Genomic DNA, 20270 nt, shown 5'->3' with positions numbered 1-20270 from the left:
GGCACGCACCACCATGCCTGGCTAATTTTTGTATTTTTAGTAGAGATGGGGTTTCACCATGTTGGCTAGGATGGTCTTGAACTCATGACCTCAGGTGATCTGCCCGCCTCTGCCTCCCAAAGTGTTGGGATTACAGGCGTGAGCCACTGCGCCCGGCCTGAACAGGAGAGATTTCAGGCATCCTTTGGGATCCTCTGCCTCTGGCTAACACATCATGAAAGACATTTGGGTGGGTTTTTTTTTCTTTTTTCTTGAGACGGGGTCTCACTCTGTCACCCAGGCAGGAGTGCAGTGGTGCAATCTCATCTTACTACAACTTGCGCTTCCTGGGTTCAACTGATTTTTGTACCTTGATCTCCTGAGCAGCTGGGACTGCAGGTGTGCACCACCACACCCAGCTAATTTATTTATTTATTGGTATATCTATATATATTTTTGTAGGGACAGGGTCTCACTATCTTGCCTAGGCTGGTCTCAAACTCCTGGCCTCAAGGGATCCCCCTACCTCAGCATCCCAGAGTGCTGGAATTCCAGCCAGGATTTATCTTTGAGGACAGTATTAGGTTCACAGCAAATATGAACACATAGCCCCCACCTCCACACACGTACAGCCTCCCCAGCTATCAACCTCTTGCACTGGGGTTGAAGGTGCATTTGTTACGATGGATGAAACTGCACTGGTACAGCACTGTCATCTCTAAGTCCGTAGAGCACCTTAGGGTTTACCCTTGGTGTATTGGACATTCTATGGGTTTGGACGAATGTATAATGACATATGTTCACCATTGTAGTGTCATACAGGGTAGTTTCACTGCCCTAAAAATCCTTAGTGGCTGGGCATGGTGGCTTACGCCTGTAATGCCAGCACTTTGGGAGGCTGAGGCGGGTGGATTGCTTGAGGTCAGGAGTTCGAGACCAGCCTGGCAAACATGGTGAAACCCATCTCTACTAAAATACAAAAATTAGGTGAGCGTGGTGGCGGGTGCCTGTAATCCCAGCTACTCGGGAGGCTGAGGCAGGAGAATCGCTTGATCCCGGGAGGTGGAGGTTGCAGTGAGCTGAGATTGTGCCACTGCACTACAGCCTGGAGGACGGAGTGAGACTCTGTCAAAAAAAAAAAAAAAAAAAAAATTGGCCAAGTACGGTAGCTCACGCCTGTAATCCCAGCACTTTGGGAGGCCGAGGTGGGCAGATCACTTGAGTTCGAGATCAGCCTGGCCAACATGGTGAAACCGAGTCTCTACTAAAAAATACAAAAGTTAGCCGGGTGTGGTGGCACACACCTGTAATCCCAGCTCCTCGGAAGCTGAGGCGGGAGAATCGCTTCAACCTGGGAGGTGGAGGTTGCAGTGAGCTGAGATTGTGCCACTGCACTCCAGCCTGGGTGACAGAGCAAGACTATGTCTCAAAAAAAATCAATCAACCAATGAATTAATCGTTAAAAAAAAATATGGAAAGAGGGGCTTAGAACAGTGCTACAGAACAAGTGCACATAGTACCCTCCCAGGCAGTGTCTGGAGGAAGTCACCCCTTTTCACTCTGGCCCTCGACCTGGCTACATCCGGGAGAAAGTTTCCGATGGGAGTGACTGAGCGGCACGCCTGTCTTGCAGCGTGCACAGTGTGGCAAGGGTGGGGATGCAGTGACTGTTCCCCTGTGCAGATGTGAGATTGGAGCCATGTTTCCTGCGATGGGACGAGGATGAGTGTGGGGTCACCCTGCCTGGCAAGTACCGGATGGACGTCTGCTGCTGCTCTATCGGGGCCACGTGGGGAGCCGAGTGCGAGGCCTGCCCGGATCCCGAGTCTCTGGAGTTCGCCAGCCTGTGCCCGCGGGGGCTGGGCTTTGCCAGCCGGGACTTCCTGTCTGGCCGACCGTTCTATAAAGGTGCGGTTGGGGAAGGAGTCAGGCCCCTGGAAGGATGGGGAGGGGCATGGCATAGGCAAAAGCCTGGAGATGGGAGGTGTGTTTGGGGAAAAGGGGATGTGGGCAAGGCCAGGCACTAAGAACCCAGGGAGGGCTTGGTGTATGGATCCCGAGCTTGGAGACGTCAGGGTGGTTTGATACCCCTGTACTTCAGATGTGAATGAATGCAAGGTGTTCCCTGGCCTCTGCACGCACGGTACCTGCAGAAACACAGTGGGCAGCTTCCACTGCACCTGTGCGGGGGGCTTCGCCCTGGATGCCCAGGAACGGAACTGCACAGGTAGGTGCCACCTCTGCCTCTTGGAGACAGCGTGATCCTTGGCAGGGATAGGGGCCTCGAATAAGACATAGAGACAACACCTGTTCTTTTTCTTCTTTTTTTTTTTGAGACGGAGTTTCACTCTTGTTACCCAGACTGCAGTGCAATGGCGCGATCTTGGCTCACCGCAACCTCCGCCTCCCAGATTCAAGTGATTCTCCTGCCTCAGCTTCCTGAGTAGCTGGGATTACAGGCATGCGCCACCATGCCTGGCTAATTTTGTATTTTTCAGTAGTGATGGGGTTTCTCCGTGTTGGTCAGGCTGGACTTGAACTCCCGACCTCAGGTGATCCGCCCACCTCGGCCTCCCAAAGTGCTGGGATTACAGGCATGAGCCACAGCGCCCAGCGAGCACCTGTTCTTTGGGCACTTCTTGTGTCCGCCTCTGTGCTGTGTGACCTAGGGCAGGTGATTGCCCTCCCTGGGCTGCAGGGACCCTGACTATAAAAGAAGGGGCTGGGCCGGGCGCGGTGGCTCACGCCTGTAATCCCAGCACTTTGGGAGGCCGAGGTGGGCAGATCACAAGGTCATGAGATCCAGACCATCCTGGCTAACACGGTGAAACGCCGTCTCTACTAAAAATACAAAAATTAGCCGGGTGTGGTCGTGGGCGCCTGGAGTCCCAGCTACTCGGGAGGCTGAGGCAGGAGAATGGCGTGAACCTGGGAGGCGGAGCTTGCAGTGAGCCGAGATCGTGCCACTGCACTCCAGCCTGGGCGACAGAGCAAGACTCCGTCTCTAAGAAAAAGGGGGCTGGGCCAGGCACGATGGATCATACCTGTAATCCCAGCACTTTGGGAGGCCAAGGCAGATGGATCACTTGAGGTCAAGAGTTCGAGACCAGGCTGGCCAACATGGCAATACCCTGTCTCTACTAAAAGTACAAAAATTAGCTGGGCCTGGTGGCAGGCACCTGTAATCCCAGCTACTCGGGAGGCTGAGGCAGGAGAATCACTTGAACCCAGGAGGCGGAGGTTGCAGTGAGCTGAGATTGTGCCACTGCACTCCAGCCTGGGTGACAGAAAGAGACTGTGTCTCAAATATAAATAAATAAGTAAATAAAACATAAAAGAAGCGGCTGGCAAAGGTGACCTTTAGAGGCCTCCAGGGCCGGCATGGGGGCTCATGCCTGTGATCCCAGCACTTTTGGAGGCCAAGGTAGGAGGACTGCTTGAGCCCAAGGGTTTGAGACTAGCCCGGGTAACACAGCGAGACCTCCATCTCTGCAAAAAATAAAAAAAATACTATTGCATTAACTGTAGTCCCAGCTACTCAAGAGGCTGAGGCAGAAGGATCCCTTGAGCCCCTGCAAGGTTGAGGCTGCAGTGAGCTGTGATCACACCACTGCACTCCAGCCTGAGTGACAGAGCAAGACTCTGTCTCTAAAAAAACAAACAGGCCGGGCTCAGTGGCTGACGCCTGTAATCCTAGCACTTTGGGAGGCCAAGGCAGGTGGATTGCTTTAGGTCAGGAGTTCGTGACCAGCCTGGCCAACATGGTGAAAACCTGTCTCTACTAAAAATACAAAATTAGCCGGGCATGGTGGCGCACGCCTGTAATCCCAGCTACTCGGGAGGTAGAGGCAGGAGAATCGCTTGATCCTGGGAGGCAGAAGTTGCAGTGAGCCGAGATTGCACCACTGCACTCCAGCCTGGGTGACAGAGCAAGACTCTGTCTCTAAAAATAAATAAATAAGTAATAAAAATAAAATAAAATAAAATGAACAAACAAATCTACCACCAAAATAAAGAAAATGGAGAGCTCCAGGCTGTGAGAAAACTCCCTGCCCTTGTCATGTTTAGTTCGGGGTCCCTCCATTTCCTTGGCTCCTTTTGGGGGCTTCTGTTCTGCCTGTCATATCTACAGATTTGATGACCCCATACAGCACCCCATCATGTCTGCATCATGTGTCCCCTCTTGGCCTGTGCCTCCTTATGTCTGCAGACAGGCTTCCTCTAGCCCACACCTCCATCAAAGGACAGGGACCCCCCTGCCTTGTGCCCTGTGATGTGGCCCACATGGCGCCTCCAGCCTCTGCCCCCATCTCCCCACAGATATCGACGAGTGTCGCATCTCTCCTGACCTCTGCGGCCAGGGCACCTGTGTCAACACGCCGGGCAGCTTTGAGTGCGAGTGTTTTCCCGGCTACGAGAGCGGCTTCGTGCTGATGAAGGACTGCATGGGTCGGTGACTGCCGGGCAGGGGTGTGGTGGGCACCCTGGGCAGGGAGGGCATTGAGGAGAGGGAGGGTGGGGACGGCTGTTGCTGTGCAGACGTGGATGGAGGGGGCAGGAGGAGGGAGGAGCTGCAAATTAGCTGGGTTACAATGAGTCTGGGCTCCATGAGGCTTCATCCTTAGGAGAGAGACCTGGGGGCCGAGACCTGGGGGTGGCCGGCACACTGGGGTGTGGTCTCCCGGGGAGGGTGTGTAGCTTGGGTAGAGGACAGGGCCCCTCAGAGAAGCCTGGGAAATACTGCCGGTTACGAGGCTTCTCGTCCCCATCATTGACTTTGTTTTTCATTTGATGAGCATTTCACATGCATCCTCTGAGCTAGAGGCACTGCAGGGAGCTCCAGCTCCAGGGAGCCCTCTTTCCTTGGAGCTCACAGCCTAACAGGAAGACAGACATGAATAACATGAATCGATGAGGAAATGCAAAATTGGGCTGGGTGCAGTGGCCCTCGCCTGTAATCCCAGCGCTTTGAGAGGCTGAGGCAGTAGGATCGCTTGAGTCCAGGAGTTCGAGGCCAGCCTGGGCAACATAACAAGACCCTGTCACTACAAAATTTTTAAAAAATTAGCTAGGCATGGTGGCGCGTGCTACTCGGGAGGCCGAGAAGGGAGGATCCTTTGAGCCCAGGAGGTTGAGGCTGCGGTGAACCATGATCGCACTTTTTCACTCCACCCTGGGTGACAGAGTGAGACCCTGTCTAACAATAAAAGGAAGGAAGGAAGGAAGGAAGAAGAGAAAGCCAGGCACAGTGGCTCATGCCTGTAATCCCAGCACTTCGAGAGGCTGAGGTGGGCAGATTGCCTGAATTCAGGAGTTCGAAACCAGCCTGGGCAACACGGTGAAACCCCGTCTCTACTAAAATACAAAAAATTAGCTGGGTGTGGTGGCGTGAGCCTGTAGTTCTAGCTACTCAGGAAGCTGAGGCAGGAGAATTGCTTGAACCCAGGAGGTGGAGGTTGCAGTAGCCGAGATCACGCCACTGCACTCCAGCCCGGGCAACAGAGCGAGACTCTGTCTCCAAATTAAAAAAAAAAAAAAAGAAAGGAAAAGAAAAGAAAAGAATGCAAAATTGCCACTGTCAGAAGCCCTTAAAAGGGCCACATGATCTGATGAGAGGTGGCTGAGACAGGATTGCTTGAGGCCAGGAGTTCAAGACCAGCTTGGTCAACATAGAGTGGCCCCGTCTCTATACAAAATTAAAAAATTAGCCGGGCGTGGTGGTGCCTGCCTGTAGTCCCAGCTACTCAGGAGGCTGAGGTGGGAGGATAGTTTGAACCCAGTAGGTGGAGGCTGCAGGGAGCTGTGATCGTGTCACTGCACTCCGGCCTGGGTAACAGTGTGAAAATCTGTCTCAAAAAAAAAAAAAAAAAAAAAAAAAAAAAGGCTGGGCTGGGTGGCTCACACCTGTAATCCTGGCAGTTTGGGAGGCTGAGGCAGGTGAATCACTTGAGGTCAGGATTTTGAGACCAGCCTGGCCAACATGGTAAAACGCTGTCTCTACTAAAAATACAAAAATTAGCTGGGCTTGGTGATGCACGCCTGTAATCCCAGCTACTTGGGAGGCTGAGGCAGGAGAATTGCATGAACCCAGGAGGCAGAGGTTGCAGTGAGTTGCTGATAGTGCTACTGCACTCCAGCTTGGGCAACAGAGTGAGACTCCATCTCAAAAACAACAACAACAACAAAAGGAAAGAAAGAAAGAATGGAGTGGGGGTGAAAAGGGTGAAGACACTGGAGAACAGCATGTGCAAAGGCCCTGGGGTGGGCCTGGGGGATGGAAGGATGCCTCTGTGGCTGAAGAGTGATGAGGCCATGGCGAGGCTGTCTGCTCCCTGCCCTGAGTCCTGGCGGGGAGCAGGACTCAGCTTTCTGGGAGCTGAATCCTCAGCTTTCTGGTGTGTCCTGCAGGGAGTAGAGGAGGGCTTCTTAGCGCCTTTTCTAGTGGCCCCAAGAGTGTCAGCTTCGTGGCCTTTGTTCTTCTGAGAATCTCAGCCTCCCCCCTCATCTGGCTGGTCTCTGCTCCTGGTGCAGACCCCACTCCCCTGGGTCATCCCAACCCGGAGCCTCCAGTCTCTCCTGGCTCCCGCTGGGGTGAAGGGGTCTGGGGAGGTGGCAGGGAGAAGCCAGCATGAGCCTCAATGCCCTCTCCCTACATCAGCACCTTCACGCCTGCTCTCTCTTTCCACACAAACCTTCAGACGTGGACGAGTGTGCAAGGGACCCGCTGCTCTGCCGGGGAGGCACTTGCACCAACACGGATGGGAGCTACAAGTGCCAGTGTCCCCCTGGGCATGAGCTGACGGCCGAGGGCACTGCCTGTGAGGGTGAGTGTGCATCTGGGTGTGCAAGTGTGAGTGTCAGCCTGTGTGTGTGAAAGTGAGTGGGTGTCTGGTGAATGTGGGCTTGATGAGTGAGAGCGTGGGCATGCGTATCTGTCTTTCTGAGGCCATACCTGTGTGTGAGCGTGCAAGTGTGTCAGTGTGTATCTGTGTGTGTAAGTGGGTTTGTATGCAAGATGGCCGGAGTGTGTTTGTGTGTCTAGATGAACACGCACATGTGTGAGTGTCTGTATAAGGGCAAACGTTTGTGCATTTGTGTGACTGTGTGTGTCTGTACAAGGGGGAGTGTTTGCATGTGAGTAGGTGTGTTGTGTGTGCATCTGTGCGAACACACAAGAGGGTTTGAGTGTGTATTTGGCTATGAATGTATCTACCAAGGGCAAGTGTGTTTGCATGTGCGTAGGTGTGTTTCATTTTGTTTTGTTTGAGACAGGGTCCCAGTCTGTTGTCCAGGCTGGGGTGCAGTGGCACAATCACAGCTCACTACAGCCTCCACCTCCTGGGCTCAGGTGATCCTCCCACCTCAGCCTCCCAAGTAGGTGGGACTACAGGCATGTACTACCATGCCTGGCTAATTTCTGAGTGGGTGTGTTTGTACGTAAGTCTGTGTGTGTGTGCAAGAGAATGTGATGTGTGGTTGGATGCAAATGCATGTTTATAAAGAGAGGTGTGTTTGTGTGAGTGGGTGTAAGGATGTGTTTGTGAGTGGGTCTGTGTGGGTGTACCTCTGGATGTGGGTGTCTGGGTGTGGATGTGTGTTTGCACAAGAACAGGTATGTTTGAGGGTGTGTTTATGTGTGTGTCTGAGTGTGCACATGGATGTGTGTGTATGTGTGAGTGTGCATTGGGTGTTTGTGTGTCTGTGTGTGTGCATGGGTGTGAGTGTGCCCCTGGGTGTGGATGTGTATTTACACATGGGTGAGTGTATTTGTGTGCAAGTGGATATAAGGTGTGTTGTGAATTTAGGAGTGTGCACCTGAGTGTGAGTGTGTATCTGAGTGTGCCTGTGTGTGTCTGTCAAGGGTGAGTGTGTTCACATGTAAGTGGGTGCCAGGGTGTGTTTGTGAGTCTGTGTGAGCGGGCACATAGGGTGTGTATATGGGTGTCTGTGTTTATAGGAGAGTGAGTGTATTTGCATGTGAGTGAATGAGTGAATGCGAGTGTATGGACAGGCACATGCGGGGCTGTGCCAATGCCGGCAGTGTGAGCTCCTTAGCATGCGTGTGTGCCCCAGTGTGTCTCATGGTCACACAGATGGCAGATGGGGCACAGGCCTGTCTTTCACCTGCATTCCCCCACAGACATCGACGAGTGCTCCCTGAGGGATGGCCTGTGTCCCCACGGCCAGTGTGTCAATGTCATCGGTGCCTTCCAGTGCTCCTGCCATGCCGGCTTCCAGGGCACACCTGACCGCCAGGGCTGCGTGGGTGAGACTGTGCCCACCTGCTGGCCCCTGGGCACCAACCACAGCCCCAGCCATAGTGGCAGCCCCTCCAGTCCTCACCTCAACTCCACTCTGCTCCCACCCCCAAACCAGCCCCCTCCCCATGCTGGACCCCCTCCCCCTAGCCCCAGCCCCTGTCTGCCCTGCATCCTGCAGACATCAACGAATGCCGGGTCCAGAATGGTGGGTGTGACATGCGCTGTATTAACACTGAGGGCAGCTACCGGTGCAGCTGTGGGCAGGGCTACTCGCTGATGCCTGACGGAAGGGCATGTGCAGGTAGGTGGGCACAACTTCTTCCCACTGCCTGGTGTGAAGGGTGAGGAGGAGGTGTTGGCCGGGTCCTACACTGGCCCAAAGCCCAGCACAGCATAGTGAAGCCAGCCAGACCCGGGGCACCCCCTGCCTGGCCTGTGGTCCTGGCCCCAGGCAGGCTGCTCACCCTGTGGGAGAGCCCCTGGGGTTTTTGCAGAGGAGGGTGAATAAGGTGGAAAAGAACCTCAGAACTGCTTGAGCGCCCCCAGACGACTCGAGTGACCATTGCTATCCTTACCTGGCTGCAGTTCATCCTGGGGCCTGGGGAGCAGATGTGTACTGGGGGGTCTATCAGGGCAAAGCTAAGCACAGTCCCCAACCCTGCTCCCCCAGACGTGGACGAGTGTGAAGAGAACCCCCGCGTTTGTGAGCAAGGCCACTGCACCAACATGCCAGGGGGTCACCGCTGCCTGTGCTATGATGGCTTCATGGCCACGCCAGACATGAGGACATGTGTTGGTGAGGAGCCGGGACGGCGGGGTGGGGCAGGTGGAGGAGGCAGTGTCAGAATTCACACACCAGGTCTTCCACAAGGTGGCACATAGGCATGACAAACACCAGGCCCCACCCCTGCCATTCACAGGTAGGAAGATGAGGCTTTGTAACAGCACTTGCTTTTCCACTTAAGGGTCCCTAGCACCCCAAGTCTGCTCTCCAAAGCCCATGAGACCCCATTTATATAACAGAAGGAGAATTCCCCGAACCTTGCTCTTTTAAATGGCGTTTGTTTAATACGACATACCCAACATCTATCAGAGGATTGTGTCCTGTTCAAGGGCTGTGCTTTAATATCACCGAAGACAAAGGGGTTTCTGGCAGAGGACAGTGGACAAGGCAGGAAAGAGACTCAGAACTGTGTTCTCTAAGGTGGCGATTGCTGTCCTCACCTGGCTACAGGTTGTCCTGGGGCCTGGGGAGCAGATGTGTACTGCGTGCCCTACCAGGACAAAGCTGAGGCCAGAGTGTGGAAGTTCCAGGAAGTAACAATGTAACTCCCGGCCAAGAAACCGAGTGAAGCTTAAAGAGCTTAGAGAGTTGCAGTTTATAGGAGTCTCAGAGAGCAAGCACTTCAGCGATGGGCCTTGTGAACAAATGCATTTAGGGAATGCAGTCTGCTCCATGCCCCTGTTGCAGATCCACTGTGCATATTGGCATAAAGGCTCTGAAAAGTTCTGCAGGAGGAAACCCTGGTTAGCTTTGTGGATCTCAGCCTTCTCTAAATATATTTGACCATAAAATACTTTTGGAAACACATTCCTGGTGTGTTCCTTGGAATGTGCACTGTGAAACGCTCACAAAACACTCCCAATTGCCCAGTAGTGGACATAGAGGGAGCTCCCCGCCCCTGGAGAAAAGAGAGTCCTAGCCGAGAGGATCTGTGCGGCGGGAAAGTCAGGAATGCTGGTGCTCTCCCTCCCACCCTCACCTACTTCCTCTCCCTTCACCTCTGCACCCAGTCCTCAGACCTCATGCTCTCTTCCCCAACAGATGTGGATGAGTGTGACCTGAACCCTCACATCTGCCTCCACGGGGACTGCGAGAACACGAAGGGTTCCTTTGTCTGCCACTGTCAGCTGGGCTACATGGTCAGGAAGGGGGCCACAGGCTGCTCTGGTGAGCCGGCGGTCAGCGGTGCAGGCAGAGGGGACTCCCCGTGGCCATTTTGGGACTCATAGGGTCTGTTTCCATCCCCCAGGGCAGAGCACAGCCAGAATTCATTCTCATAGATTTCCACGGATGGCTTCTTGTGTTAAAGCAAGAACAGAGTCCTATACAGTGCCCCGGGGCGGGGGTCCCCTGAACAGCTCAGGAGGGGAAGCCCCAAGTGTCTGCAGCAGCATTTCTGAAACGTGAATGTTTGATAATTTGATGTGATACAGGGATACGCTTAAACATTTGAATAGTGACTGTGTTAGTTCCCTGTGGCTGCCATAACAAATGATCACACAATTGGTGGCTTAGAAATTGATTATCTGGGCCGGGCGCAGTGGCTCATGCCTGTAATCCCAGCACTTTGGGAGGCCGAGGCGGGCAGATCACCTGAGGTCAGGAGTTCGAGACCAGCCTGGTCAACACGGTGAAACCCATCTCTACTAAAAATACAAAAATTAGCCAGGCATGGTAATCCCAGCTACTCGGGAGGCTGGGGCAGGAGAATCATTTGAACCCAGGAGGCAGAGGTGGCAGTGAGCCAAGATAGCACCACTGCATTCTAGCTTGGCCAACAGAGTGAGACCCTGTCTCAAAAGAAAATAAGTAAATTGATTCTCCACTTGGCACAGCGGCTCACACTTGTAATCCCAGCACTTTGGGAGGCCAAGGCGGGAGGACTGCTTGAGCCCATGGGTTCGAGACCAGCCTGGGTGACATGGATACATCACAACACGGCCATATGGCAACATTAATAGAGACGGCAACCCCATCTCTATTAAAAATTTTAAAAATTAGCCTGGGCAGGGTAGCTCACACCTGTAATCCCAGCACTTTGGGAGGCTGAGGTGGGTGGATTACCTGAGGTCAGGAGTTTGAGACCAGCCTGGCCAACATGGTGAAATCCCATCTCTACTAAAAATACAAAATTAGCCGGGCGTGGTGGCGCACACCTGTAATCCCAACTACTTGGGAGGCTGAGGCAGGAGAATCACTTGAATCCAGGAGGCGGAGGTTGCAGCGAGCCAAGATCGTACCACTGCACTCCAGCTTGTCTTGCCTCTGCCTCCCAATTTGTTGGGATTACAGGCACGAATCACTGCACCCAGTAGTATCTAATTTGTAAAGATGAGGTCTGGCTGTGTCGCCCAGGCTATAGTGCAGTGGTGTGATCATAGCTCATGAACTAGTTCATAGCCTTAAATTCCTGGGTTCAAGCAATCCTCCCAGCCTCAGCCTCCCGAGTATCTGGGACTACAGGTGCATGCCGCCAAGCTGGGCTAATTTTAAAAAAAGTGTTTGTTGATCAAGCATGGTGACTCATTTCTGTAATGCCATCACTTTGGGAGGTTGAGGTGGAAGGATTCTTGAGCTCAGGAGTTTGAGACAAAAAATTTAAAAATTAGCCAGGCATGCTGGCGCTCACCTGTAGTCTTAGCTACTCAGGAGGCTGAGGATTGCTTAAGACCAGGAGATCCAGGCTGCAGTGAGCTATGATTGCACCACTGCACTGCACTCCAGCCTGGGTGACAGAGTGAAATCATGCCTGGGGGGAAAAAAGTGTTTTTGTAGGAACAGGTTCTCACTATGTTGCCCAACCTGGTCTCAAACTCCTTGCCTCAAATGATCCTCCCACCTTGGCCTCCCAAGTAGTTGGGATTACAGGTGTAAGCCATTGCATGTGGCTACACAGCCTTCTTAGAAGAACACTAGTCACCGGACGGGAGCCTACGCTAATCCGGGATGACCTCATCTTAACTTAGTTACATCCACGAAGACCCTGTTTCCAAATAAGGTCACATTGACGAGTTTCAGCGTTTAGGACTTGAACACACCTTTTAAGGGGACACAATTCTATTCACTCCAGCTACATGGTTATTTTAATGTGTATTAGAAACAAATGTTACATAACAGAGCATCAAGCCCATGACTTCTTAGAGGTTGTTGATGTTGATCCAAAATTGTCTTTTAAAACACAATTTATGTCAGGGAAAACAGAAGTGTCGTAAAGAAATGTTTAGTAACCAGCTCACCAAGGTTTAACATGGCAGAGATTGTAAGGGTGAGGCATAATTGACTCTGGATTGGAAACGCTGGTGGACAGGGAAATCCTGGCTTGGAAAAAGGGGCGTGTTCATTCGGACAGTCACTTTTTTATTTTTTTATTTTTTTATTTTTTTGAGTTGGAGTCTCGCTCTGTCGCCCAGGCTGGAGTGCAGTGGCGCGATCTCTGCTCACTGCAAGCTCCGCCTCTCGAGTTCACGCCATTCTCCTGCCTTAGCCTCCTGAGTAGCTGGGACTACAGGCACCTGCCACCACGCCTGGCTAATTTTTTTTGTATTTTTAGTAGAGACAGGGTTTCACTGTGTTAGCCAGGATGGTCTCAATCTCCTGACCTCGTGATCCACCCGCCTCGGCCTCCCAAAGTGCTGAGATTACAGGCGTGAGCCACCGCGCCCAGCTGGAGAGTCACTCTTAATATCTACCCCAAGTCTTTCATGCTGCTATTTCAGACCATTTCTGAGGGCTGCTGACAGTCATGTCTGTTAGGTTTCGGGGTTTTCTTCTTGGGCTCTGGGTAAAGATGGAAGTTCCCCAGGTGGATGGGAGGAGGCTTTCTGGGCCAGCTCTCCCCTAGAGAGGAAGAGTCCCTGCCCTTTCAGCTGCTATTGCATCGAGTCTTTCCTTCTGTGACTGGGTCTCGGCATTGTGCCTCCTCTCCCTTTAGATGTGGATGAATGCGAGGTTGGAGGACACAACTGTGACAGTCACGCCTCCTGTCTCAACATCCCAGGGAGTTTCAGCTGTAGGTGCCTGCCAGGCTGGGTGGGGGATGGCTTCGAATGTCACGGTGAGTACCTGGGGGCAGGGAGTGGGGGCAAAGCAGAAGAGGTAGGTGGGGGACAAGGCAGTGGGAGGGTGGGATCCGGGGGTGTCTGCAGGGGGGCAGTCAGGGTTGGAGTGTTGATGGGTCTTTCTGCCTTCTGCCCCCACCCAATGCACACACCATGGGGTGGGGGGTCTGGGCTCCATCTCCTGCAGACCTGGATGAATGCGTCTCCCAGGAGCACCGGTGCAGCCCAAGAGGTGACTGTCTCAATGTCCCTGGCTCCTACCACTGCATCTGCCGCCAAGGCTTTGCCGGGGATGGCTTCTCCTGCGAAGGTGAGATTAGTGGGGTGGGAGGGCAGGGGCCCTAGAGGGAATTCATGGGGCAGGGGCCCTAGAGGGCTGAATTCATGGTGGCCGCCATGGTCACTCGACCTCCTGACTCCTGACTCAATGGCCGCTCCGTGGGTGCTGGAGAGGCTGTGTCCTCGGCCCAAGGGGTGCTGCTGCCTGCCCACGGCTCCCTTGAACGCTTAAGTGCGTGAGACACTTCCTTCCTGGCTGCCCTCCTCCCTGGATCTGGAGAGACTGGGTCCCCTCTCTGGAGTCCAAGAGTCCAGACCACCTCTCCCCTCCCTGTCCCTGCCTCGGTCACTCGCCTCCCACCCCCGAGTCAGGGACTGAGTCCCCAGGGCTACTTGCCTGGTACTCTGGCTGACAGCGAAGTTTTCCAGTGACTGGGACCTCCTACCCACCCTGTGTGGGTCCTGGTCCCCCGGCCTCCAGCCCTCCGAATCTTGGGGCCCCTCAGACAGGGACGAATGTGCCGAGAATGTGGACCTCTGTGACAACGGGCAGTGCCTCAATGCGCCCGGCGGGTACCGCTGTGAATGTGAGATGGGCTTTGACCCCACCGAGGACCACCGGGCCTGCCAGGGTGAGGTTGGGCCCGGCAGGGCAGAGGACAGAGTGGGTGGGTCCCCGCCGCAGACTCTGAGTGGGGCAGGCTGACCCAGGGTCCCCGCAGATGTGGACGAGTGTGCGCAAGGGAACCTCTGTGCGTTTGGGAGCTGTGAGAACCTGCCTGGAATGTTCCGCTGCTTCTGCAATGGTGGCTACGAACTGGACCGAGGGGGTGGCAACTGCACAGGTGTGAGGTCATCTGGGCTGGAAGGGGAGAGGAGAGAGCAGGAATTGGGGAAGGGGACATGGCTCACTCCCTCACTGCCCTCAGATCTCTTTTCAAGCATCCTCCCCTGTAGTCTTGCTGGGGGGCGGGGGGCGCCTTGCCTGATGTCCCCATCATTTCCCGTTCCTGTTCCCCTGCTGAATAAGTTCAGTGATTGAAGTGGCCCCTCCATGCTAGCTGCTGAAAGAGTCTGCTACCTCTGTGTGTTTTAGAAATGGGCAGATGGTAAATATTTTTGGCTTTGCAGACCACACAATCAGTCTCTGTCATGATTCAACTCTGCCATTGTAGCTCAACAGCAGCCACAGGCAATATGTAAATGAATGAATGTGGCCCCTGTACCAATAAAACTTTATTGACACAAACGGGTGGTGGACCGGATTTGGCCTACAGATTGGAGTTTGCTAACCCATGGTTTGAAAGTATTTTCTATATATGGGTTTTGGCTGGGTGTGGTGGCTTATGCCCATAATCTCAGCACTTTGGGAGGCTGAGGTGGGAGAATCACTCGAGGCCAGGAATTGGAGACCAGCCTGAGCAACATACTGAGACCCCATCTCTAAAAAGTAAAAATAAAAAATTTGCTGGGCGTTGTGGTGCACACCTGTAGTCCCAGCTACTCCAAAGGCTGAGGCAGAAGGATCGCTTGAGCCCAGGAGTTTGAGGCCGCAGTGAGCCGTGATTGTGCAACTGCACTCCAGCCTGGTCAACACAGCAAGACCCCGTCTCTAAACATCAATAAATTAAGAAAATAAAATAGATATGGTTTTCATATGTTGATTGTGTGGAACCCAGGGCAGGTAGAGTTCAATGAACAAAACTCTGCCAGGCAGAACAGAGCAGGAGAGGGAATGGGGTTGGAAGGGACAGGACAGACTGGAGGCTCCTGTCCTCTTAGGTTTCTTCCCAGGGAATGACATGACATTGTCCCACAATCTGGTGCCCAGGAGTTGACCTTGAGCGAGGGCTGCAGCTTCCCGGGATGAAGCTAGAGGGAGGGGGGCTGAGGGAGGGGCTCCCTGCTGAGGACCGCGCCTCCTCCCTACAGACATCAACGAGTGTGCAGACCCAGTAAACTGCATCAATGGCATGTGCATTAACACCCCCGGCAGTTACCTCTGCAGCTGCCCCCAGGATTTTGAGCTGAACCCCAGCGGAGTGGGCTGTGTGGGTGAGTCCATGCTCAACTCCAGATCAGGGTTCTGGGGTCAGCAGAGGTGGGTGGGATTGCCGCCTGGGTTAACTCAGATGTCAACGTGTTCAAATCTACCTGCTTCTGACAAATGGGACATCTGCTGGTCTCCCACAAGAGTGGTTGTCCTTGTCACCTGTTAAAATAGGCACATGCATGTACACGCACACATACAGCTTTCCCCCTGACACCTACTAACCATCCCCTTCTGCCTGTTCAGACACTCGGGCCGGGAACTGTTTCCTGGAGACGCATGACCGAGGGGACGGTGGCATTTCCTGCAGTGCCGAGATCGGAGTTGGTGTCACCCGGGCTTCCTGCTGTTGCTCCCTGGGCCGGGCTTGGGGCAATCCCTGTGAGCTGTGCCCTATGGCCAACACCAGTGAGTCCCTGCGGGGCAGTTGAACACCGTGACCTGAGCCACCGAGACCCAGGAGCTTAGGGGATCACCTCTGCTAATGGCGGCGGTGGGGGGCTTAGGCGACAGGAAAACCAAGAACTAGGGAAGGAGAGGGGCTCATCCTGGGTCACACAATGTACTCTTGGTAGTTCATTGGCTGGGCCTCTCTCCAAGGTTGCTTTCTGTAAATTCTCTGTGTTTATAGTCACTTGATCACTCAGTCAGTCAACAAACATTGAGAGTTCCTCTGTGTCATGTGCTGGGGACTGGGGACTCAGAGAAGGATGAGCCACAGCCTCTGCACACTGCTTCTCCCTCACCCTTAAACCAACAGTTTCAGGACTATGAGAGTAGAACTGTCCTAAGGGTTTTCTTTGAGGCATAGCCATAGCTCAGGAGAAAGCTGTGGGGAAGAGAAATCTGTGGGGAAGGCTTTCCAGGGGAGGAGGCTTGAGTGAGGTTTTGAAGGATGTGTAGGAGTTTTCCTAGCGGAGTAGGAGGAATGACGTGCAATGCAGTGAGAACAGTATGTGCAAAGGCCTCAGGTGTGAAACAGGGAGGTACCCGTCCACCTATTCAGGTGGATGCATGTGTGAATGTCCAAGGTCTTCCTTGCATGGGGAAAACTTGCAGTTACACTAGGATATGGTTTTGCATCAGAAGGAATAATCTTCTCTCCTTCCTACCCCCAGCCACTGCCACATAACTCTGCTCACATGTTGAATGGGAACCCACATTTACACACACACACGCATGCACACGCACATGCACACACACACACAAGCAGCCCCAGGACTGGCCAAAGTCTCTTGGCCCTAAGAGGCTAAAGAGATATGGGGATGTAGTTAGTACAGTAGAAGGATGGGAGCCTGCTCTTAAGCCCTTTTCAGGCTTCCTGCTGTTGCTCCCCTGTTTACCCTAAGCTTTGCCCCAATACCCCACCTCACAGGAGCCTGTTTCCCTTTACAGCTGAGTACAGAACCCTGTGCCCGGGTGGTGAGGGCTTCCGGCCTAACCCCATCACTGTCATTCTGGAAGGTGAGTTCCTGGCAGACCATCTGTCTGCCTAGAGACTGACTTTTCTGTCATCCCCACCTCACCAAAGTGCAGAGTTGAGCCGTTTTGTCCTGGGATGGGGCAGATCTTTCCACCTGGAGGCTGGGCAGCAGGACCACACTATGATTTTAGTTTGTGTTTAATTTTTTTGATCTGTTCTTTCAGCCATTTCTTCCACTTGTTGGTTTATTGATCTTTTCATTTGTCCCCCATCCTTCCATTCATCCTCCATCCTTCTGTCCATTTATCCTTCCATCCACCCATCCTCCCATCCATTCATCCATCCTTCCACCCATCCATCCATCCATTCATCCATCTATCCATCCATCCATCCATCCATCCATCCTTCTGCCCATTTTTTCCATCCATCTGTACATCCATACATCCTTCCATCCAGTCATCCTCCATGTACCCATTCGTCCATTCTTCCTTCCATACTTCCATTCAACCATCCTCCATCTACCCATTCATCCATCCCCCACTCATCCCTCTCTTATCCTTTTATCCATCCATCTAGTCAACCATTCATTCCCCATCCTTCATCTATCCCCCATTCTTTCATCCATCCCCCATCCTTCTGTCCATTCACCCTTCCATCCGTCCGTCCATCCATCCATCCATCCATCCATCCATCCATCCTTCCACCCGACCATCCATCCATTCATCCATCCTTCCACTCATCCTTCCATCCACCCATCCATCCATCCATCCATGCTTCCACCCGACCATCCATCCATTCATCTATCCTTCCACTCATCCTTCCATCCACCCACCCATCCATCCGTCCATCCATCCATCCATCCATCCATCCTTCCACCCGACCATCCATCCATTCATCTATCCTTCCACTCATCCCTCCATCCATTCATCCTTCCACCCATCCAACCATTCCGCATCTACCCATTCATCCTTCCCCCCCTCATTCCTCTCCTATCCTTCTATCCATCCATTCACCCATTTATCCCCCATCCTTCATCTATCCTCCATCCTTCCATCCATCCCCCATCCTTCTGTCCATTTATCCTTCCATCCACCCATCCTTCCATCCATCCATCCTTCCACCTAACCATCCTCCATCTACCCATTCATCTATCCTTCCTTCCATCCAACTATCCTTTATCTACCCATTCATCCATCCTTCCATCCATCCCTCCATCCTTCCATCCAACCATGCTCCATCCACTCATTCATCCATTCATCACTCATCCCTCTGCTATCCTTGTATCCATCCATTCACCCATCCATCCATCCCCCATCCTTCATCTAGCCCCCATTCATCCATCCATTAATCTATTTCCCGCTCTTCCATCCATCCATCTCCCACCCACCTATCTCTCATTCTTCTATCCATCTATTCACCCATCCATCTATCCCCCATTCACCCATCCATCCTCAATACATCCATCCATCCACTCATCCATCCACCCATTTCCCATCCACCCATTCCCTACTCCCTTTCTATTCTCCCCATTCATCCACCCTTCCATCCATCTTCTATCTCCCATCTATTCATCCATTCATCCCCCATCCTCCATCCATCTATCCATCCACTTATCTACCCATTCACTCATTTGCCTGTCTACTCACTTATCCATCCACCTTCCTATCCATCCACTCACTCATCATCTTATTCACTGACCCACTTGCTTATTTACCCATCCACTGTTTTCATATCCATGCATCCATCCACTCATCCATCCATTCATCCATCCTCCCATCCATCCTTTCTATAGGGCGTGACGAGGCTGGAGAAAACTATCTATTCTCCATCTAGAGGAAGAAAACTATCTATTTCTCTATCTAGAGGAAACTATGTGGGATGGGAGAATGGACTAACAGATGAAGGGAATGGAGTTGAATTTAGGGTAACATTAACTCAAGAGAGTCTGTGTCCGGCCGTCAAGATAGACCCTTCAAATGTCTATCAGTCGTGGACAGCACTTGGGGATCCTCAAGAGGGCCCTGGAGAACCCAGAGCATGGTGTGGGTGCCCCTTAAGTCCTCTGCATGGGTTTAGCTCCCAAGCTTGGCTTCCTTATTTCCTGACAGACATCGACGAGTGCCAAGAGCTGCCAGGGCTGTGTCAGGGGGGTGACTGCATCAACACGTTTGGCAGTTTCCAGTGTGAGTGCCCACCTGGCTACCACCTCAGTGAGCACACCCGCATCTGTGAGGGTGAGCATGGATTCTCTTTGGGATGGGTCAGGCTTTTCCGCTCTCTCCCTGCCTTCCTGCCCTGCCAAGCCTCACAAGGGTAGAGGAGGGAAGGCCTCATGGAAAGGCTTCTGCCCCCTGCCTCCTCTTTTGTCATGATCTGTCAGTTCTCTCTTGCTGCCTTTAAGATGTTCATGGCTGCTGCGGATCTGTGGCGTGGGGGATGGTAGGCAGGCCCTTTAAAACACCATGACACTCCCTTATGAAGTACAGCAGCTTCTTTCTTCACCATGTCTTTGTCTGGGTGTTGTAAGCTTTTGACTGGATTCCAGAGTTCTGCAAAAGTTTATTTTTGTCTGTTTTGCCAGCTCAATGGTTGCTTTTGTGGAGGAATGGAGCCCTGGAGTTCCCTACTCTGCTATTTTTGGTGACATCACTCTTAGCATGCTAATATTCCACCACCTATTTTTGCCTGCTAGCTAAGAATACCAAAAAACCAAAAGAAGAATAACATTTTGTGACGCATGAAAATTATATGAAATTCAAGGCTGGGTGTGTGGCAGCTCACACTGGTAATCCCAGTACTTTGGGAGGCTGAAGTGGGAGGATTTATTGAGGCCAGGAGTTCAAGACCCACCTGGGCAACATGGCAAGACCTTGTCTCTACAAAAAATTAAAAAATTAGCTGGGCGTGGTGACTCACACCTGTAATCCCAGCTACTTGGGGGGCTGAGGCAGGAGGATCACTTGAGCCTCGGAAGTCAAGGCTGCAGTGAGCCATGATTGTGCCACTGCACTCCAGCCTGGGTGACAGAACGAGACCCTGTCTTAAAACAAACAAACAAAAAAGGGTGGGCACAGTGGCTCACGCTTGTAATCCCAACACTTTGGGAGGCCGAGGTGGGTGGATCACAAGGTCAGGAGTTCGAGACCAGCCTGGCCAACATAGTGAAACCCCATCTCTACTAAAAATACAAAAATTAGCTGGGCATGGTGGCACACGCCTATAGTCCCAGCTACTCGGGAGGCTGAGGCAGGAGAATCACTTGAACCTGGGAGGTGGAGGTTGCGGTGAGCCAAGATGAGGCCACTGCATTCCAGCCTGGGCAACAGAGTGAGACTCTGTCTCAAAAAAAAAAAAGGAAAGAAAGAGAGAGAGAAAGAAAGAAAAAGAAAGAGAAGAAAGAAGATAAGAAAAGAAAGTTATATAAAATTCAAATTTC

The 20270-nt window shown here is 52.6% G+C and overlaps 1 protein-coding gene across 15 annotated transcripts in view; it reads left to right on the top strand.

Moving 5' to 3' along the window:
* Positions 1-20270, top strand: part of FBN3 (fibrillin 3) — an 86470-nt gene that overhangs the window by 25986 nt on the left and 40214 nt on the right. For all 15 annotated transcript variants that reach the window (XM_054539533.2, XM_054539530.2, XM_054539524.2 and 12 more), the window contains 16 exons: positions 1663-1887; positions 2081-2206; positions 4300-4428; positions 6678-6803; positions 8120-8245; positions 8419-8541; positions 8911-9036; positions 10066-10191; positions 12956-13078; positions 13270-13392; positions 13868-13993; positions 14084-14206; positions 15294-15416; positions 15658-15819; positions 16807-16875; positions 18943-19068. In XM_054539533.2, coding sequence (XP_054395508.2) covers positions 1663-1887; positions 2081-2206; positions 4300-4428; positions 6678-6803; positions 8120-8245; positions 8419-8541; positions 8911-9036; positions 10066-10191; positions 12956-13078; positions 13270-13392; positions 13868-13993; positions 14084-14206; positions 15294-15416; positions 15658-15819; positions 16807-16875; positions 18943-19068 — 2082 coding nt within the window. The remainder of the gene's footprint in view (positions 1-1662; positions 1888-2080; positions 2207-4299; positions 4429-6677; positions 6804-8119; positions 8246-8418; positions 8542-8910; positions 9037-10065; positions 10192-12955; positions 13079-13269; positions 13393-13867; positions 13994-14083; positions 14207-15293; positions 15417-15657; positions 15820-16806; positions 16876-18942; positions 19069-20270) is intronic.

Source organism: Pongo abelii, chromosome 20 (genome assembly GCF_028885655.2).
Source record: "Pongo abelii isolate AG06213 chromosome 20, NHGRI_mPonAbe1-v2.0_pri, whole genome shotgun sequence".
Taxonomy (NCBI): domain Eukaryota; kingdom Metazoa; phylum Chordata; class Mammalia; order Primates; family Hominidae; genus Pongo; species Pongo abelii.
The sequence above is the reverse complement of the archived record's forward strand: the minus strand, read 5'-3'. Positions and strand labels throughout refer to the sequence as shown.